Raw genomic sequence first — 22,081 nt, forward strand, 5'->3', positions numbered from 1 at the left:
CCCCCCCCCCCCCCCAGTTCTCTGACTTAATCCAGGTGACCTGACCACAGTGTCTCAGGGCTGTGGTGTGTCTTTTTACTGTGAAAGAAAAGTTTAACATTTTGGAAATATACTTTTTCACTTTTTTGTTTGAGAGTTACATGAGAGGTTTCATGTTTGTACGATAGAAATTGTTTAGCATAGCCACTTAGCTTAGTTTAAAGTTTATAAATTCACACATTTACACTTTGTATCTTGTTTGTTTAATCTGTGCAAAAGTGTAAAATGTTGTATAAATACAGTACACTACCAACTGCTCGTTCCACTCAGAGAAACTCATGTTAGGCATATCAAGAGTGCACATTTTTAATTTCATCTCTCCCTCAGAAAAGACTAAAGTAACCTCGCACTGCACCAAGCGTGTGGCGGTCTGTCGCCTCCAGTGTTGTCGGAGGCCATTAGCACACCTGGTGAGGAATGAGGAGCAGATCTCTTATCAGCGCCGACTGCGGCCTCACTCTTCATTTCTGTCACCAGGCTGGGAGCCAGGACTCTTGTCAACCAGTGTCACGGCATGATAGGCCCGAAGACTAAGGGGGAAATTCAGAGTGTCTGTCTGGTCACGTTGTGCTTCCTGTTTATCGTGGGTCTGAGGGTGACAGTACCTCCTCTGTTTACCTACAGGTGCATGTAGCCGGCCTGATTGACCCACTTTTTACTTGTCTGCAGCTCTGTTGCTCGGCTCCTACTGTATGGAAAGTTATTGGGAACAACTGCTGCACCACATCAAAAAAGATTGAGATGTATAGATAGTCACAATGGGAAATGTAATGTAGTTTAACATGAATAATGTGGTTTTGTTCATGCACAGTGGGTGCAGTTTGTGATTTAAGCGGTCATAAGTCCCTCTTCCAATACTGTTTTCCAGTTACATTGTTATAGATGCTGGTATTGATTGGGGTTTTATGTGTGTACTGTGTAGTGACAGGATCATTTTTATATCCACTGATTGCAGCAGGGGGCTAGGCCTTTGTTGTGATGAGGTCTTTTTTCACTCTATGAAACCTAGCAGTTGGCCTTAAGGTGAGATTTTATCATGTTCAGCTTTTCCATCTTAACTGTCTGTGTGCGTGGACGTGGATTGAATCCCATTACAGTGCAAACAGACATAACTTACAACTCTGTAATAACCTGTAAATACCAAGAAGGGCAGCATTTGAGTATGAAATGTAAATTGTAACCCCAGATTAAAATTCATAGGAACTTCACAGATACAAGCTCTTCTTTTACACTTGTCAGATATGTTGGGTTGTCTCTCTTTGTAAGGACTAGTTAGTTATTTCTGCTGCTGTGGTTGCTGACTTATTTAACACACACACACACACACACACACACACAGACACACACACACACACACACACACACACACACACACACACACACACACACACACACACACACACACGTCTTTTTTGCTGGCTTGAATTCAATTAGCGGCTGTGCTTCAGAACCTGCTTGATAAGCCCTCCGAACCCCCGGGTATCAGTTCACGCAGACACTGTGCCGTCTGTAACACTCCTCTGTCACCACTGGTGGGCGCTGCACCACACAGATTGAGCCGGATTTGAGGAGAAGACTGTGTGTGAAAGGTAATTTCTGCTCAGAATCATCAGTGGGGAAATGACCGTGAGCATATTGTAAGTATGTGTGAAAGGTTGAGGGTGAAACGGAAGAGACAGACAAAGACAAGGCAGATCAAAAGAGACAGAGAGAGTGTTTGATGCAGGAAGAACAGACAATCCCTGCAGGCGTCTGTCAGCAAACAGATATGCAGATAATCCCCCCCCTCCCACACCAAATCTCCAAATGTTTCAAAGGCTTAAGTCACAGGTCTGTTTGTCCGTTTGGTGTTTATGTGACCGCAGGGCGGTTCTCCAGTCACATCCACTTCTGTTCAACACTAACTTTGACAGTAACCTTGGAAGTTGCTCCTGTAATCATTTTGATAGGGGGACTTTATAGAGAGGCTGGCCACACTTTGACATGACAGCAGTCGAGGCTACACGTTCTGCGGTGTGGTTCTAGGATTTGTCTGCATCAAAAAACAGATACTGTTCCAGCCCTTTATCATCACCTGACCAGACAGACCAATGCATGTTCATGAGGGCGGTGTGGGAAGACGCTGGGAGAGAGACTGTGGCAACTGTGTGAGGCCTTCAGTGGGTGTAATAGCCATAGTAGTCTGCATCGCTGTTGCTGTCCTTCTCACAGACCTCTCCACTGCGGGGAGGAGGGGAGTTTTCAGTGCTGGACGTGTACGGCGACATCCTCCTCTTCTTGCTGTCCCCCACGCCGCCCTCAAACAGGCCCGAGTCTGCTGAGGCTGCTGATGTCACAGAGGAAGGTTCGAGCCAGGGGTCCTCTCCCACCACCTCCACAGTGTCTTTGGACTTGTCGTGCATCAGGGACGGCTGCAGAGCTTCTAGGAGCGAGGGTGGATGCAGCCTGGGGTTGCCAGGTGACGTAGAAGAAGATGAGGAGGAAGAAGAGGAGGATAAGGGTCTAAACCAGCCCAGACTGGGGCCAGGCTTACTTGTGTGGCTGAGGTACTGAGGGGTGGGCCGGCTGGCGGTCCAGCCCGCTGAGGTGGCTCCTGATACCGACACGCTAGTAGATGCAAAATGATGGTCTGGGTAGTAGCTGAGGGCAGGGTGGGCGGATGTCTGCAAGGGGAAGGGCTTGTAGAAACCATTTCCGGTGAAGTCCCCCTCATAGGAGGAAGTGAAGTCAAGCCGAGTGGAGGCCACACCCTGCTGAGGCGGCAGGTACCAGCGGCTGTGAGGACCAGGGCTGGCGGACGGGTCTTTGTGCTGCTGGCCCATACTGTAGAAGCGGCTCTGAGGCAGGGGGCTCATGTACTGCTCAGACAGGTAGCCCTGGGGGTAGCAGCTCCCTGGCAGCAGCTGCTGGCTCTCTGGAGGGGAGGGGGTGAGGCGATCAGAGTCGGGAGGAGCGTACAGCCTAGGCAGCAGAGAGGAGGAGGGGCAGAGAGGAGAGTGTGAGAAGAGACACAAAAAAGAAGGTGTTATTTCCTGCACAAACCTCAAACTATCTATCAAACATCTCACAGCCCCTCACACCCTTTCATTGCAACATGCTCGAGCAGCGCAGTAATTGCATCTAATCCAATATTAAACAACTGTTTAGTACCAGCAGTGATCCAGTCTCACTATTCTCAGTGAGATAATGCATCCATTTACAACTACAGCTTATTAAAAATAATTTACTTACGTGTCGTAATTGTCACGGAAACCTTTAGCAAAGGGGTTGTGGTCTATTTTCAGCTGAGTGATCTGTGTGTGGAATAGGAGGAGGGCAATGACAGAATGTGGGCAGAGGAAGAAGAGAAAGAGTGAGCGACCACGTAAGAAAAACAAGAGAGAAAAAAGAGAGCAGGTCACTGACTAATAATTAATGAGGCTTACACGTAATTTCTTTTCTTGTATGTGGATAGTAAACATTTAGAATCAGATGGTAGGTACACATATAGTGACAGAATTAACATCATACCAACACGGCGAGTGTAGTATTACACAATGTATTTGAACAGCTGTTAAGATGTACTATATACAGCACATACTAGGGAGGAGTGAGCGATGGTCTTCAGGTCAGCCGAGGTGACTTTAGTCACTATATAGTAACCCATGTTAGATTGTAGCAATGTTAATTAGTGTGTGTGTGTGTGCATCAAAATGTACACACACATGAATAAACCAAAGTTTCTATCTGAAGCAAGGCTCTGACAAGAATCATGAACTCTAGACCTCATAAAGATGGAGGATGAGATATGTTATGTTGTTATGAAATCAGTAGTTCTTACAATGAATAAGTGTGTACATTGGACACAAGAGAAGTGAGACTTTACAACATGACTTAAACTACACAAATAAATCATTTCTTCCTAGGGTTTTTCCAAGTAAGAATTGATAAAATATAAAGTGAGCTGAGGTTGACCATAATTTACAAAGAATCAGTACACGCTAAGCTGGCGTCCTGTGATTGATGTGACTTACATCGGCGTTCTGATAGGCGGTGACAGCGATGAACTGGGTCTCCGGGAAGACGAAGGTCTGAGCCTTGGATGATAGGAAGGGATCCTCGGAGCCGTCCTCCTTAACCTCCACGATGTGCAGACGAGGCTGGTACCTGTGGAGCGACTGGAGCACGATCATCTGGAGAGGAGAGAGAGGCCAGAACAATCTAATATTTGGTATGTTTCACGTTTTAATTTTCCATTATTTGATCCAAACATAGAAAATAATCAGTATAATCAAATGTGAAGGCAGAGAGAAAGCGCTTGGCTGGATTCAAACCAAGGATACCTTTTAGATCTCTTTTCCATTTTTCAATTTGGCATTTGTCAGAAAAATGATACAGAAAATGAACATTGTATGTAAAACCTATTTATTTGTGTACTGTACATTTATTAAAAGATGAATAGGCCTACAAAGAAGTGGTTTAAGAAGCTCTCGATATGATGCTTGTATATGGAATAATCTTGGAAAAGACGAAGGGTAGAAGGCAGAGAACAGGACGCGGTACCTGGGCCACGTTGTTGGTGCTGCCCTTGTTGTTGGTGAGTTTGAGTTTGCTGAAAGAAACTTCTTGTCTCATCCAGTGGGCTCCTGTGTTGGGAGAGTCAGGGTGCATGTACATCCGGTTCCCTGTGAGAGCAAAACCACACCATAAAGAACTTTATAACATTTTGAAAGTATTTCTAGCCTGGAAAACTACTAAAACAAGTATTTTTTACACTTTCAGTCACTTGAACATGCATGAATCTGCAAAACCTGCATGTTTATTTAGATATTCAAAGATTGCGCATACAATGCAATTGAAATATAACGCCCCCCACCCCTCATGTTAACACGCATTTATCAAATTAACATCTCTGCTTATTTGTAGTTTGATGGATACAGTAGTTTTTGCAATGCTTCACAGTGCAAGCAGTAAAATATGTACACTACAAAAAATCCAACAGGCAATATCAACAGGTGTAGATGTTGTGGATGTTATTGGCTGACAAAATTTGTTTAAAACAATATGTCCCCTTTATGTGGTTGATTGAGTTTAACAAGTGGGAGGGTGAGAAGCTGCTGAAAAATCCTTTTTCATCATATCTGATCTAAAATTAACCCTCATGTTGTCTTCCCGTAGACTAACATTTAGTTTTTCTGGGTCAAAACGTTAAGTTAAAACCTCCTTAAGACACTTTTGTCACTTTTCCCAAAGTTCTTTGTTGATTTCTTTGGACATTTTTGTTTTTTTGACTGTTTTTGAAGCTTTTCCGACATTTGTTGTCACTTTTTGACGTTTTCTAACTTTTCCCAAAGTCCTTTCTCACTTTTTACAATGTCTTTGTTTTTTGCTTTATTTCTGTCACTTTTTTCAGTGTTCTTCAAATCTTTTTTTTCTTAAAATGCTATGAAATTAAATAAAATTGAATGAAAATAGTGAACTGATCAGGTATTTAACTTGTGGGGAGCATCGCATGTAACCATCCATGTGATTATTGTTATTATTTTTTTTTACAATTTGGTTGAAGGAAACCCAAATTCCGGATTTAGAAACTTGTGAAAATGGGTCAAATTTGACCCTGAGGACAACAGGAGGGTTTAATTTATTTGGTAAAAGTGCCAACAGGGACGATGTTGTTTTCAACCTTGTATTTTTTTTTTGGTGATCAAAATTGTCTTCATCCTTTTCATATTTGATGCCTTCTTATTACAGGATACAATCTCAGCGCCATGATTTTTTGCAGCGTTACCACATTGACTTGCTAACCTTCCACGAGCACACCACATTAGTGCAATAATAAATCTAATGGAGCAACGTTGTTTCACCACAGTTTCCACAACTGTGTCACATCAGCAATCACCTTTAAAAAAACACCTGGCACATGTGTGACAACACTTTCTCGCATTTATATAATTGTGGTTAGTCTATCATCAATCACACACAAAATATCATCTTGGTTGAGTTGCCATTGTGTTGTTCTTTCTCTGAGGTGTGAACAGAAAGAAAAATGATGGAATGAAAGAAGAGAGAACAAGGAGAATGAAACAGAGATGTTTAAAGATCTGCAAACTGGAACATTTCTGTCCATGTACTCCAACAACTTCTAACAATTGAACCATGAATATGTGGCTGAGACTAACACTGATATATCACAATATCAACATCATAATACACTGTATTTGGGGAGACGCATTAGGGGGGGGGAACCATTTAAAAAAACTTAAAGGGAGTTCAAATAAAAACACAAGAACAAGATACTTATGGATGATGCCAACAAGTTCACACATGTTCTGAAGCAAAAACAATCATATCAAGTTTTCATGTCCAGTTATGCAATGATAGGAAAGATGTTTTAATTTATGATATTTCCAACAATCTCAATGCAGTCCTTCTGTATTATTTAGCTAAACCAATATGTTTATAAATAGTTTATTAAGTTTATGAAATAGGATCCTTCAGCACCACGGACAGTGCCAGAGATTTCTCAATTCAGTTAAATGAGTTGGACTACAAGTAGACTATAAGAGCCACGACTGAGGCCGTAAATTCCAACTTGGAATAACTTCAGTCAGCTTCAATGGCGCGGCCCGCCTCAAATCTCCTACTGAATAAAGTTATTTAATCCATCCTACACTCTCATTCAATACCCACCATTTTCTAATAGTATTCACTTCTCTGCCCACCTTCCTATCCATCACCTCCTGTCACACAGTCTGCCTCTCTGTCCCTCCTGGCACTGCAATTCTCCATCCACCCACCAGATGCCCTCAGACCTTCCCACCTGTCCCTCGTTCACCTGCTCACCTGTTTCCACTTCCCATCACCAACTCTGCAGTATATAACCCCCATTTTCTCTCATTCCCAATGGTTAAATGTATGTTTTCCATCTGTGTTTATCCACTGAGGCTTCTGCCTTCAGCTTCCAGCCTTCTGCACCCGGACCTGATCTGTTCTTGCTTTATGTTTCCTGCTCATCTGCCGTGCCTTTGTTGGATTTGTTGGATTTGTTCGCTTGTTCCCGCTGCCATCCTGTTGCCATCGATGACAGCCCGTTCCTGACCATCAAGTTGAGTAAGTCAGCCTTTTATTCTACCTGCTTGTGTATTTAATGTTTTCTTAATTTAAAAAATTGTCAAATTTAAAAATCTCCATTGTTGCCAAAATTCCCCCAATCATATCACCTACATGCAGACAGTAAATACCCCCCCCCCCCCCCACTTCCTTATTTTTGTTACTCAATATATATGCTTTCTCCAAATTGTTTTATGAATTTATAGCTGAGAAAGGGATCATGGAACTCTAAGAAATGTGAAAATGTATTACATTTTACTAAAATAAAAATGAAATGTGAGTTACCCAAAAAGACCCATCAATATCCTGTGAATTAGGGACTGTTGCTATATTTGTTTGATAATGCTAATCTACCATAACCTGAAATAAAATGCACTTGTAATGATCACGGCGATGTCTTAAGTTCCACCATTTCAACAGAATTGCTGCCATGTAGCTTTAAAGGAATACTTCAACCAAAAACGTATAATTTCTGTGTTTCTCACTCCCTCCCTGTTGACTTCAACAACAGCAAAAAATATTGTTGTCCACAGAAACCTCTTAGACTACTGGTGCATCACGATGCACGCCTTGGTTTGTCTGTACTATATGCATGTAGGTTTGCTACAATATTGCTAAAATAACCCACTTCCTCAAGATCACCCCCGTTGCACGCACTGAGATGAAGTCTCCAACTCATTCATTGACCACTGTTCATTCTCATCAGCTGGAGTTTGCTTTTGAAAGTCCCAGAAAGAAATGTGAGCTTGTGTTTTTTTTTTTCTTTTTCTTATATGGCTACTGGGGTTACGTCTGACTTTTAAGGTTATGGTGAGAATTATTCTGTGAAAGATGTTGGCAACTCCAAATGGCGGGAACTTTTTTTTTTTTGGTAAACTGCATGCTTGTCTAATCATTACTTTGAATCAAGGGATATAGACAGAGACAGACATGACGCTGGTGAGTAGGATAAAAGGACTTTACTATTTTACTAAAGTACATGTTGGAATAACACAGTAAATTATCTTTTTACAAGTTGTGCATTAAACATTTTACTTAGAAGTACTCTATGCAGAATGGCCTCTTTAAACATTGGAAAACAAAATATGGATTTATTTTTTTATCTCACTTCAGAGTAGCAGCTGTTGAATGTGTAGCTAATTTCACTTTTTTATACTAATGGGTAGTTTTATTTGCTCTTACATTATTTTGTTAGTTACTAAACTTTAGGAAAATTGTTGTGAATAAATGTTTCTGTATGTGGCAATACAAAGTGTGCTTTCATCACTGCTTTTATCTGCTGTCCTTTTCTAATACCCACTCTCTAGTTGTGATGTAAATTCTCTGATCATGTAAAGGTTTCCTGTCATAAATCCAGCAACAAAAGAGAATCCATGACGGTGATTTTATTATGACAGTTTTCAGATCTTTAAAATGTACCTGGCATGTTTCCCTCTGCTTTCCCACACTGGACCCACTTTCCACCCTGGTACCTCCAGTGGTGCTGATCCGCCAGAACTACGTCCACATAGACGTTGTAGTGAGCAGACGGATCCAGAACGCTGATGTTGAAGCTCAGGAAGGGGAACATCCTCCTGAATAACACACAGGAATAAATATAATTAATCATTTTGATTGCATGTAGCTTTTTTTTTTTTTTTCGGGGGGGGGAAGAGAGAGAGAATTTCATCCTCTTGGCCTAACGGACAATATTTCCTTTTGGAATTTGATGCAGAAAGTATTTGCATTTATAGTGATATACAATTCATGTACATATGGTAAGATTGCAGTGATTTTACTAGCATAAAGTATTAATGGACATCTAGGACTAGACTTTTGTTAAGTTGGCCTTGAAAGCCGTAAGGTGCTCTAAAATTCTACAGCTTCTATTAAAAAAAACAAAACATTTTAGTGTATAGAGCAACCTATTTTCACATGTACACTGTTTATTTCAACCAAAACTAGAGCTGTGAAGGCTGGAGAAGTGGAAAGACAACCCAAAATGGCTTTTCATGGTTTCATTTTGTTTTTGTCGACTTTGAAGTGTAATTTTCCAACGTTAAAATTACGTTTTACATCAAGTCTGGGTTTAGCAACACAATTGACTCCTATATTTAAACTAAAGGATCTTACTCTTAAAGGTTGACCTCCTTAGAAATCCTTTTCATAATGTTGTCAGATACTTCAGAATATTAATCTGAGCATGTCGGTGTCAAAACGGGCCGTTTTGGGACGTTAAATACAAGCTGAACAATTGCCTTATAGTAACTTATATTGTAGCTTGTTTTGCCGCTGCCAGTGTTCTTGTTTAATACTGGACTAATATCTGACTGTTTCCATCAGTTAGACACAAAAACATAGGGAATAGATCCAGGGTCAAACAAACGGTTAACCTTTTAGGGAAAACGATGAATGGAAGTCGTGCCTTTGTGCCACCAGCTGAAGAATCAAGGATTTGTAATGGAGAAGTGGAGGATGATGTCTGACAGTGAAAGGATGAGTGTAAGTCAATATTTAATAATGCTGTTAATAAAAGATGCCCCAGAAGATGCTGCTGCTGATTGCTGGAGCTTTATGTGTTGAACTTAGTATGAACACTGAGGACTTCAGTGAGACGGGGTAACTGGGAGGTCAGGGCATCCCCGGGCACCACGGTAGGAGATGCTGGGACAGAGACGCCCATAGATATAAGACATGGACAACAAATACACACAACCACAAACGCACCACGACAGACACTTGTGTCTGTGGCATATTCATGTATGTGCTAAGCATGTGTTAATAGAGAAGCACTTAGTGCTGTAGGATTACTAACCCTGTCACATTATACAGAGAAAAGCAACACCAAACACGTTACCACATGAAAATTACAGTTAAGTTTCATCATCTAGCAATATACAGTCTGGAAATGCATTTATTTTGCAGAGAATCAGGGAGTATTGATAACTCCCTTGTCTGCATGTTAAATATGTTAGAATAAAGACTGAAAGCAGGTCGTCTGGCTTTGTCCAAAGGTAAACAATACAAATAGTCTTTAACCATACTAGTGACTGAGCTTGTACTGACATGCTAGTAATGACTATACTAACAAGCTGATGTTAGGAAGTTAACCATGTTCACATGTAGCATGTTGGCGTGAATGCAGGAAGGATCTCAGGCAATGGGATTAATTTTCCGGGACCTAAAAAGTTTCTGTACCGAACTTCATAGTCTGTATCCTTGAAGTTCCACTTCTGGGATTGCTCCGTTGCCGCTGGAAAATCCACCGGATATCACTCATTTAGGCCGGATTTCCGTTGCATTGGGCTTCTTTTGTGTTGGCATTTTAAACTCCAGACAATGTCTGAGGACTATGGTTAACTGCTCCTCAGATCCCTGCAGGGTAAATCCAGACAGCTAATTGGACTATCTGTCCAATCTGTTTTTTTTATTTTTTATTGTTGAATTAATAAAACAACTTTTATGTACACATGGTCCACCAAACTAAGTTCCCTCAAAGCCTTTTTTGCAGCGGAATCATGGCTTTTCTCCGATGCTTAGCATCACTCAAGACTATAAGTATTTATTTAAAACAATGCCAATAAACCAGAGCACGTTTTCCTCCTATCCCAGAGTGCCATGTTGAGTAGAGTAGTAAGACTTTCCTCCAGTGCGCTTTGAAGGAAGCTCTGGCAAAGCGAGACTACAAATTTCATAGCTCATATTTGTTGAGGTATGTCATTAAGGCTAAATGTGTGTTGGCGCCAGAGGAAAAGTCACAGGATTACCAAAATCTGTGGGATTTATTCTCTGAAGCCATAAATGTTTGTACAAAATCAAATAGTTATTGTTGCTAGCATAGCTAGAAAATCTGTCTGTTTTAAAGCTCACTAATTAACACATGAACCTGCATTGCATTGTGGATCTATATGAAATCCCCAGTGTGATGTTGGTGTCAACAAATGAGGGCAATATGTTTGACATTTGGCTCTGCTGGTTTACACTGGGTGGTAGCACCCAAGGCTATGGAGCATTGGAATGAGCAAAGGGCGACAAGCATTAGTTCAATGTGAAAAAGGGATTGTTTAACTTTAATTGTGTTTGCAGCACAAATATATATATATATATATATATACTTTGAAAAGGTGTTACAAATATTCAAATGCATTGAGTTTGAAGTACAATTGTCATTAGTTTTATACAGTGCATGGCTTAAATTAGTCATTGTAAAAGCTGTACACAAAAGAGAGAAACTTCCTTTTTCAGAAACGCCCTTTTGGGTGGAACAAATACATAAGATCTAGTGTCTACAGTATCTCGTCTTGATGCTCTCTTGGTCAAAAACGAGGATTAAACCCGCATGGTAAGCCTCCCACATGTTGTCAGTGCTGTTTAGGGAAAGTAGAAAAAAACATTATCTTGCCTGGATGGAGGTTTATCTCATTTAAATTCAGCGTGTTCTCCCTGAAGCAGTTTAGTCATTTAGTGGTGTAAAAGCAAGTGAGGTGTGTAAAGAGACAAAGCGTTTGAGGCTACTTTTAGCAGGCTGGTGCCTTTTGCTGAGGATTCTCGTGTGTGTGTGTGTGTGTGTGTGTGTGTGTACTTGTCTTTCTAATAAAGTAATAATAAATAAGTAATTTAAGGTAAAGTTCTCTTATATAGTATTATAATGCTGGTAATTTTTAAAATTTTCCTGTCAACAAATCCGCTAAAATAAAAACTGTCGTAGAGCTTCTTTTTTGTTTTTGATTATATTTTGGGCATTTCAGGCCTTTAATGACAGGACAGCTGAAGAAGTGAAGGGGGGGGGGATGACTTGCAGCAAGGGACCACAGGTCAGAGTCAAACTTGGACCTGCTGCGTTGAAGTGTAAACCTGTATATATGGGCACTCCCTCTACCAACTGAGCTATCAGGGTGCCTGTTGTTGTTACAACATCAGTGGGCCACACTTTCACTGGGTGACATGTTCCTTCATTACCATGAACACACGCTGTAGTTTATCTTCAGTTGTGTCTCAATCCCACACACAGCGTCCTGCTGCCACGAATGAATCTGCCTCTGGAAATAGTCCAACAAGTTTCCTGTTGTTTCATTCTGCTAAAAACTACAGTTACCAGCTGTCTAACTAAATGTACTGATGGGTTTTTATTTTCATCGCTTCAGTAAGCTACTCAAACTCTAGGTAAATTGGAAAAACACCTAACCTGACACTACCCACATATGTACTAATATATTAACACAAAGATTTAGTTTTTTACAATGACACCATTTGATCGTTAATGTCTAAATATGCTTGAAAGTCTCAAACTTACATGTATTTCTTTATACTTATTATTATCTTGTGAATACTCCTCAAAAAGCCCTAAATGTCCAACTGTTAGGAATTTATTCTGGACCGGGCCTTTTGAATTATGGCTCTTTATTTTTGTGAACTAAACACACTAAGTAAGACAAAACCTTGCCCAGAGTGGTCCCAGTTGGGTCTTTTGGCTACAATGCAAGTCCAGTTTAACAATCACTCATAGTTCTTGGAGAAACCAAATCGTGGCAGCAACTCTTTTGTGGCTCGCAAAGAACAGGTGAAAAGGCTCTTCTTCCACTGCAGAGTTTAATACACGTGAAAACAGAAACTCTGTTCCGCGTATGAATGGATCCACCCATCTACACTGAGAGTAATCTAGAAAGTACATGAGTAGTTATGGTTTTTTGGATCCACTGATATTGCAGATTCACTTATACTTAGCCTTTTATAGGAAATCAGAACTGTACAAGGGGGAAACCATAAACACAATACGGAGGGGTATTTGCATGCGGGGGCGGCACTCTGGTTGAATGTACATGAGTTCAGAGAGAAAAGCTGAAAAACATAACCCATGTTAAGGTGCTGTTATTGTCAATGTGGTGACAGCGTGGTAATGAAGCATACAGTAGCTATGCTGCATTGTGACAGGTTTGTCAGACACAAGATTTTATTTTTACACCACAAGGAAAACAGCTCAGTCTGTAAGCAGTAGACTACATACATGGACTTGATTCAACACCAGTGGGAATCAAACCTGCAGCTCCACAGCTACCAGACAGACTCCCTAACCAACCTGCCAGCGTGCCGCTCTGATTCAATGGAAACCTGACAGTAACTACGACCGGCTGGCGCTCCCTCGGCCTGATCCAGGTGTATATGCACATCAATACTCATAACTGTAGTCTTATTTATTTTTCCAGAAAAAATACCATAGAAACAGACAAGTGTGGTGAACCAGCCAGTAATACAGAGACGGTACCGCTGGTGGTGACATTTAAACAAAAAACTCAAAATAACCCTGTGTGGATGTTGGAGGAAGGGGGAGGGGAAACACGGGGGAGGTTAGGGAAAAGGAAAGAGCAGAGGGTGGAGTGAAGGAGGGGTGGAGGGGTAGTCCTGGGGATGCACCGCAGAAGCTTGAGAGGGGAAGAGGAACTGGATATTCACCGGGGAGAGGACTTTTCTACATGAGCGCACCCGCTGATTCATCTGGACAGGAGTTCAGGTCCAGTTTTTGTCACAGTGCGTGCGCTTGATCATCTGTGACGAAAACATGCCAGTCTACAGCTGCTGCCGGACACAAGCACTCTTTAACACACACACACTCTTGCTTCTGTATTGACTCTTGCTTCTGTATTGCAAGGGGATTCAGGATAGACATGTTAAAATACAAATGATGTGTTGCAGCATGTCATCTACTACTACTACTACTAACAACAACAAAATGTGTACACAGAGTGTAGTGCAGTAATTTCCCCATTGGGGACTAATAAACAAATTATCTTATCTTATTTTATATTATCTGATTCTGTTTTCATGCTTATACCTGTGTGTGTGATTGAGTCAAAAATAAACTACAGTGTGTGTTCATGGTGATGAAGGAACATGCCACCCAGTGCAACAGTGTGGCTCATTGATGTTTTCACAACAAAGGAGCTCTATGGCACAGAGGAAGATGATGTGTCAGACTTTCATAGACACACAGTACTTGTTAATAGGATCAATTAATTGGTAGATGGTGCAGAACACTCCAGTCGCCTCTCTGTCAGCTCTGCAAAATGTTGAATGCTGAATTTTACAATGTGGTTGACGTTGGACGGTGATTGCTTGTAGGTACGAGTCGCTCAGCAGGATTGGGATATCAACTTGGCAGACTCTGCTAGCCTTTTGTAGCTAGCCGGCTCGCTCAAGTTTTCAAATGTAAACACAGAGGAAAAGGTGGAGAAGATGAGCTCAAGCTCTTGCTTGGCCTGTCAACGTTTTCAAACGGAAGCAGAGTAAAAGGTGAAGATGGCTATCAGCCACAACCTATGTCTACAATCCCGACTACGTGGACAAGCAAGATCCTCTCTTTTATTTTTTAAAGACTATTTTGGGATATTTAGGTCTTTATTTGACAGGATAGATGAAGACGTGAAAGGGCAGAGAGAGGGAATGACATGAAGCAAAGGACCACAGGCCAGAGTTGAACCCGGGCCTATGCGTCAAGGAGTAAATCTCTATCTAAATGTGTGTGTGTGTGTGTGTGTGTGTGTGCGCATGCCTGCTCTGCAGAGCTCCAACTGTGCTATCCGGGTGCCCGAGCAACTCCATCTCACTGAGCCAAGCATGGAGGATTCTAACACCGTCTACAACTTCTCTGTGTGCGGATCTGACGGCCGCCCTCTGCTTTATGACGAAGCATGCACAAGTTTAACGAGTAGATGGGACTATAGTTCAATGGAGTTGTACCTTGTACAATTTCATGTGACAAATAAAAATGGAATTCTTTTTGTATTTTCATGGGAACTAACTTATGTACAAAGCTTCATAATATCTGAATATTCACAGAAAAAAATAGCAGTGTATTATTCTTCTTGGCCTCAGTGTTTGAATTAACGCTCTTGGAAACCTAATTCGGTGGCTCAAACAGCAGTGGACTTCACCACTTATTAGAGTTTATTTACATGGTAAGAGAAACTCATTTAGCTATCGAAAAAATATTGGCAGTAGATGTTTCTGCGAAAAGCTGCATGTGCACACACAAACAGCTGAACAGGAAGTGACAAGTCATACTGTTAAAACCTTGAAATGGTCCTACTTCTGCTTTCAGACATGCAGAAAGCATTAATGCACAAGACTTCCAAATATCCCTTTAAACGTCATATTTCAGTTCTGTGTAATTCTTAAATGTTTTCTGTTTAACATTGATACATTGCATTGAAATGTCACAACAGAGAAGACGCCCACTGTAATTTCCTTGATGTAGAATTTCCAAAATATGTACCATGTAATACAAAGCCACTTTTAAAATAAACTTGTATTATTCTTATATTTGACGTTTTAGGATTTTACCAAGCAGCTGCAGTCAATTTAGAAAAGTATATTCTTATTTAAATGATCAACTGATAAACCTATGATAATAAAAGTGATAATAGATGTTGTAGAAGAGCAGAAACTTCAAATGTCATATATTTATTTATATATGTATAGAGAGAGAGTTTATTCTGCTTTTCTGTGAAACGTCTACTCATAAGTGCCTACTGTTCCTACTTGTGAGGGCAAAATAAATAAAAGGATTATTTCCTCTCTGAAAAACTAGCAGACATCACTGATACGTGTCAGTTTGGACTCAGCGGAGCAGAGAGAGCACATGACCATGATTCCTCTCAGTCCGAACTTTAGCTCTGCATTATTTCCCTGAAAGGTTAACAAATGGTGAGAAGTTAGTCAGTCTTGTCTCCTTCCTAGAACACCTACTGTACGATCATGCCCAACTTTGTTACCAGGACTAAATCTTCTAGTAAAAGGATTTAAATTGTGTCTTCACGCTTATGAAATCACTTAATATTTAGTTCCTTTCTATTTCCAGAAAGAAATCCCCTTTAAATGAATGTGCTTCTTAGAAACTAAGGTAGGGAAAAGTTTGTCGTCCTGACTCATATCACCCCCCAGGTGTTGGATCACCATATTGAGGGAAAACACTTTACTTTCTCGTTTCAGTTTTAGTCACTTCATTTCATTTTTCACTATATTAGAAAATCCAATTATTTTGCATTTGAAAAGCCTTTTTCTGCTGTTTTCTGTCTTTTTTTTTGTTCATCCTCTCTGACAACAGAGACCATGTTTACGCCAACTTCAGGCCGTGTGCAGCCTCGATGAACTTTGCCTTTGTGCATAAGTCACACAGCAGGGCCTGAAATGCCATCTACTAGTGTGGTGATCTGAATTTAGCTCGTGAGAAGTGCAGATGAATTCAGCCCCCCTTTGCAATAAGCCATGAAAAATGTCTCTAGATTTCAAAGCCCCAGGTGTGGTACACAAGCAAAACTTCAGAGAGATCTGTCTGGCTGAGCACCCAGTGTCTAGCAGACTGGAAAAAAGAGAATCTAGTCTTTTACTTCCTGAACTTCAAAGTAGCCTCACCTCCTCAGCGTGGCCATCTAAAGGCTCGCTGGCGTTTGACCCTTCCCACACTTTTCTCTAGAGCTTCTTTCACCTCGTCTCCTATAGATACCAGGGTTTTGATTAAGATTGCAGACCCTCAGACTTCTTTCTAAATTTGGAGGAAGATTATTGTAGAAGTCTGAACCCAAGATAAAAATTTAAGAGGGATTTTGTCTCTGATATTGAAAACTTCTCCCTTTTTTTCCCCGGGACTCTTCCTCTGCTCAGCTCCTCCAAAATCTTGCAGTTTTTGTTGTGTTTTAAAAGAGTCTTGTGCTGGATACTTGCAGTTCTGTGTGTGAATAAGGGAGTTAAGATGAAAGGAAATAACATTGAATGTTATAGCAGGTTTGTGGTTTTTGCACAACATGAAAATTAGCTTTTTGTCACATGTGGAAGACACCTCCACTCCCATTTCACCAATCCTTTTGCCATTGCGGGTGGTTTTTACACTTTGTCAGCTCAGAAAGTATAAAATGTGTGTGTGTGTGTGTGTGTGTGTGTGTGTGTGTGTATGTGTGGAAAGCTGCTTTAAAATGAAATTGTGTCAATTGTTTTAATTACATGTCTTTCTAGAGAGCAAAAAAACCTAAAATGTTTTGAAGGTATTTATAAAATTGACATTATTGCATAAAGATGCAGTAATGTCAATTACATAAATACTCCATATAAGTAATTTAATTGATGCAAAGCTTCTTGGACTTTCATTGTTCAGAGTTATTAAAATGCCTTGCACTGAGACCGGCTCTGACAGCAGAGACCAAGCAGGTCAAAGGGGAATTATTTACAAGACTGTAACATGCAAATTGAAATGCTTGTTCTAAAACTGTGAATGCTCCTGGTTTTCAAAATAGCAAAAACACTAAAAATGTTATAAAAAAACAACACAATTTAAATATGTGGCTATTTGGAACTGTAAATAAAAAGTGGCAAATCTCAGTCCCGATTGATTCTGAATTATTATTATTATTATTACAGTGAACACAATTGCACTGTGTTGTTAAGCAATCTGGAACAAACAGACTGAAGCGTATTGTGATGATATGGTCTGGAGTCTTTACTGTATATATTTTAATATTGAAATATATTTGATTATTAGTAGGTTCGTCGGTGTTAAGGCTCAATCCCCATCGTGTTACCTACCTCAGCGATCGATGGTGAAGTAGTTTAGGTGAATGAAGAGATTACAGTTTTACATTGTTATAGAACATATCAGTGTGCTATTATGTGACGTGTGTGACAGCGCACTTGTTTTCTGTTTATGAGAAAGCCATGGCCTGAAACCTTCTGTCAAACACGAGTGTCGCACATTAGTGAATTAATCCTCCTCGACATGACTGCGTCTCAATGCTCGGTGACCCGTCAGAGGGGCCCGGCAGCGCCGTCTCCCCCTCTCCCTCTCCCTCTCCCCTCCGCAGCGCTGAAACCGTAGATTTTTGTTATTTTTTATTTTTATCTATCTCAATTTCAGTATCATCGCCTACTCGAGATATCGCGCTCGGGTTCAACTATCAAAAAGCATTTTCTTTTCTTATCACATGGGCTTTTAAAAGCCCTTTCAGACTGAGCAAGGTGTGTATCTTACAACTGTTTGATGTGTCACTGATTCTATTTCGTCGAGCCTATTAACCTAACCACTGAAAATGGAGAGTGTGTAGGGTGTACGAGACTAAATGACGAGAAATAAATTCAATTATGCGACATTTAGGAATACGATTTGTTCGGGTATTGTATAGAAGTACTGCCTCCAGAGAGCAAGAAGTAAAAACAAATTCAAATTTTTACCAATAAAAACAGTTCAACATAAAGGATTTTTCTTCTTTTTAAGTGAAGGGACTGCTGTGACTTTTTAAGCAGAGGTGTCAAAATCGTTTCCAGCAACACAGCCTGCAACTGATGTTCGATTCCCTTCATCATTTCTCTGGCTCGTGAACCCCTTTTGCCCAAAGCAAATGTTTGATTTGGTCAAATTTCTACCAACAACAATAACAAAAGAGTGGAGGACACATGTTTTAGGCCAATTAAAATCAAGAATTTTAAATTAGATGGCACCATTATTTAGATACAGTTTAAATAAATTTCTTTAAGCAGATTGTTCCTTTTCTATCCAGATTTATTTCTGTGGATACTCTAATTATAACTCAGCTCTGACCACTTTTGCGCAAAAGCAGCAACGCGTTAAATCACCTTATATCACGGTAACATGTTCAGAGGTCATTCTCATCAACTACAATCCCAAAGCTGCCAACAGCCCCGTCACCTGACCAGTGACGTTGTGGGAATGTCTGCAGACTTAACTGGAGCTAAAAGACCAACTTTGACCTCTAATCGATCACCACAAGGTACGGCACGTGTTGTTTAGTTCTCAGAATTAAAAAAACGTATTTCAAGTTAAATCGTCAGTTGCTGCATTAAGATAAAACTGATTGTGAGTGAATAAGAAAGTGTAAAAACCCCAAATAACGACCAGTGCGTAATTTCTAATTTATTTAATCCCCAATGTGACCAGAAGAAAGGGGCAGCCAGCTTTTTGTTAGTGTGGAAAAACAAGTAAATTGTTAGAGTTGTCTGTCCGACTTACCTCCCCTGTTTGGTGATTATCATCTCGGTTTGGAACTTGTGGAACTTGGCCCATAGCGGGTAGTTATTGAGCAGAGCCTGAGTCTTCCCACACACCTGTAGCCCAGGTAAAGGGTAGAGAGGCGGCCGCTGGTAGCCGTGCTGAAAGCTTGCCGGGTAGTTCTCCGGAGGGGGGTACAAGTCTTTACCGCTTGTAGGAAACCCGTCTCCTGTCGTCGGGATGTAACCCTGCCCGGCTCCGCTTCTTGGCGGCGAGCGCACGCCGCCGTACGGACAACTGCTGAGGGTCTGTGCGTAAAACCTGCCGGTCTGCGCTCCGTACCCTCCCACCGCCTGGTCCGAGTGGTACGGCAGCGACAGAGCGTCCTGTCCGCTTTGAACAGAGTCTGGGTAGTAAAACCTCGCGTCCTGGATCCCCATTTTAAACTCAGCTAGATCCTTGCTGCCGCGGTGGAGATGACTGCTGATCTCGGCGTTCTTTCCGAAAGTTTGCGTTTCAGTCCCATTCAACATGCTGAGGTAGAGTTTGCCATCTATGCCGCCCATTTGCAGCCGCGCTCTCGGTCTATGCGTAATGTCATAAGGCTCCGCTCGTGCGTCCAGTTCAATAAGAGCATGTACAAGAATAACAATAAAAAAATCACAAACAGCAGAGAACGGACTGTTATCCTCCCCTATCACTGCGCACCGACTTGCCACAGACTTCTAAATAATGTGTCTCGGTCTATCAACTCATTTAATTTGACAAATAAAACATCCCTCACACCGTCTTTTAAGACTAAATTTATCTATAAACTTTTTTTATTTTTTATTTACCCGAGCAGGTGATTGTCTTGTCTTTTTTGACGCGTGGAGTCGCTACCAGTGACTCAAACACATGCTCCGTTTTCAAACCTATAATATATACATTTAGTATTTTGGAGGTGTGTCTGATGAAGAGGCAGAACCTGATAGGTTGCAGATATGAAAGAGCCAGCCCCCTTCATCACGGCAACTGGACATAAATTACACAAATTGCCCATTGAAAAAAAACAACTGTAGGCTAATTATTTAAATACTGTCCTTTTAAAATGTATATAAGCAAATACATTACAGGAAATAACATTCACAAAAAAAATAACTGCTGTAAAACTTAAATGCCCCAAACTCCTTATTGGGGATGTTTCTGTGCATTTATCTTGAGAGGTTATTGATAGTTATTTATCATAATAATGTCATGGTGATGGTGTAAACTGAAGGCATTAGTGAATTCAAGCTGACCATATTTATTTAAGCCAGTCATTTAATTTTAATATTTAATCTTAAGCACTTTATTTGTTAAAATATAAATTAAATATGTGCACGCTGAAAGCTTTGAAATCGATGAGAGCTGTTCTCTGGTCAGACCCAGTTGACAGCTTGCAGCATCAACCCGATTTTCTTTTTCATTTTCCATTTCAATCATGCATTTTTAATAAGTCTGTGACTGGATGCTTAACGTCAATATTAAATGGCTTAAATTGCCTTATTAGGCTATTACAGTTGTTTAGTGTCGTGGAAATGAACCCAAAATAAAATAAATGTCATTTATTAATCTTTTGAAATAATTTTTTAACTTCGGTTCAGTTCATGGAAAGATAAAATATATTTGCAATAACTGTTTACGTATTTCTCTCTTTATTTTAAAAGATAACCCAAAAAAAAAAAATCGTTTACAGATATTCATAATATTTAGAAAATAATACAATAAAGGATGGTGCGTCTGAATCGTGGACCGAATAAACAAAAACATGTTCATTTAAGTGAAGCAGTCTTTCTTTTACTGGGTCAAGTCATTATATTGACGATGAGCAGAAGATCCACACCTTAAAACAGCAGAATGTTCCTTTTAAGGCTTGAAATGGTCTTTCTCCCACCACAGATCTGTTAGGCCAAGACTACTGGCCTGTTTCAATGACTACTGTAAATCTCTAAATTTAAAATTATAATCTAGATCACAGATTATTTTCGTCTGCTTGGTGTTTGAACTGGTTGTCATTGGTGAAAGATTGGGTAATGTGTCAGTCCCTGTCAAAATTAACTTTCACTAACGTGGTTGTCACAGCGTCACACGACACAAAGCCAACACACATCTGGATGAAACAGAAAAGTCATTTGTCACACAGCAGCTTTCTCTGCTCTTTAAGACCTTTTTAATGGCTCGTTGTTTAACAGTGTGGACGGAGAATCTGCTCCTTAAACACAGGTGAAAGAGAACACCCCGAGGTGTCAGCAGCTGTGTGTGTGTTTGTGTGTGTGTGCACGCACATGTGTCACACACACATTAACACACACATACACACACACACACACATTGACACAGACACACACACTTTAACACAGCACACAACAAAGACTCATGCACACACACACACACATACATGCACACACACACATGTTAACACAGACACACACACATAAACACAGACACACATACACACACACACACACTTGCAAACACACATTAACACAGCACACACATAAACAAAGACACACACATACACTCACACACACACGTTTACATAGACACACACACACACACACACACACACACACACACACTCTCACTAACTGATGAATCCCCCTCCAGTGCAGATATGACACACTTATCCCCCTCGACACTGTCACTGCTCCAATCCCACTTCTCGTGTCTCTCCTAGCAAGGTGAGCTCATAAGGGCACACGCTGAAGTCATCAGTGTTGACACGGGTGGCGAGAGGGCAACAGTGTGAGCGACACCACTGCCGCCACGGCCAGCCAGGCGTGTCCACCCCACCACCCGCCTCCGGCTGGAGTCACTACTTCCTCCACTCTGCGCTCCCTGCTTCCGGCTACAGTCCCCAGGCCATCACCTTGTGAAGCACAACCAGCTTTCATTTTCTCCTGGAAGTGTTATCAGCAGGTCAGGTGGCTCTCATGTGCATGAGGAAAAACACGCAGGTATTCT

General features: G+C 40.9%; 1 protein-coding gene across 1 annotated transcript; it reads right to left on the reverse strand.

The window, feature by feature from the left end:
• Positions 1–610: 610 nt before the first annotated feature.
• Positions 611–19,983, reverse strand: tbx21 (T-box transcription factor 21). The gene is made up of 6 exons (XM_034859650.1): positions 19,118–19,983; positions 8,548–8,702; positions 4,582–4,703; positions 4,053–4,211; positions 3,271–3,332; positions 611–3,000 (listed from the first exon to the last, which is right to left on the reverse strand). Exons 1-6 carry the CDS (start codon positions 19,660–19,662, stop codon positions 2,196–2,198), a joined length of 1,848 nt encoding a protein of 615 aa, XP_034715541.1. The 5' UTR covers positions 19,663–19,983; the 3' UTR covers positions 611–2,195.
• Between the last annotated feature and the right edge of the window lie 2,098 nt (positions 19,984–22,081).

This window comes from Etheostoma cragini, chromosome 21 (genome assembly GCF_013103735.1).
Source record: "Etheostoma cragini isolate CJK2018 chromosome 21, CSU_Ecrag_1.0, whole genome shotgun sequence".
NCBI lineage: Eukaryota > Metazoa > Chordata > Actinopteri > Perciformes > Percidae > Etheostoma > Etheostoma cragini.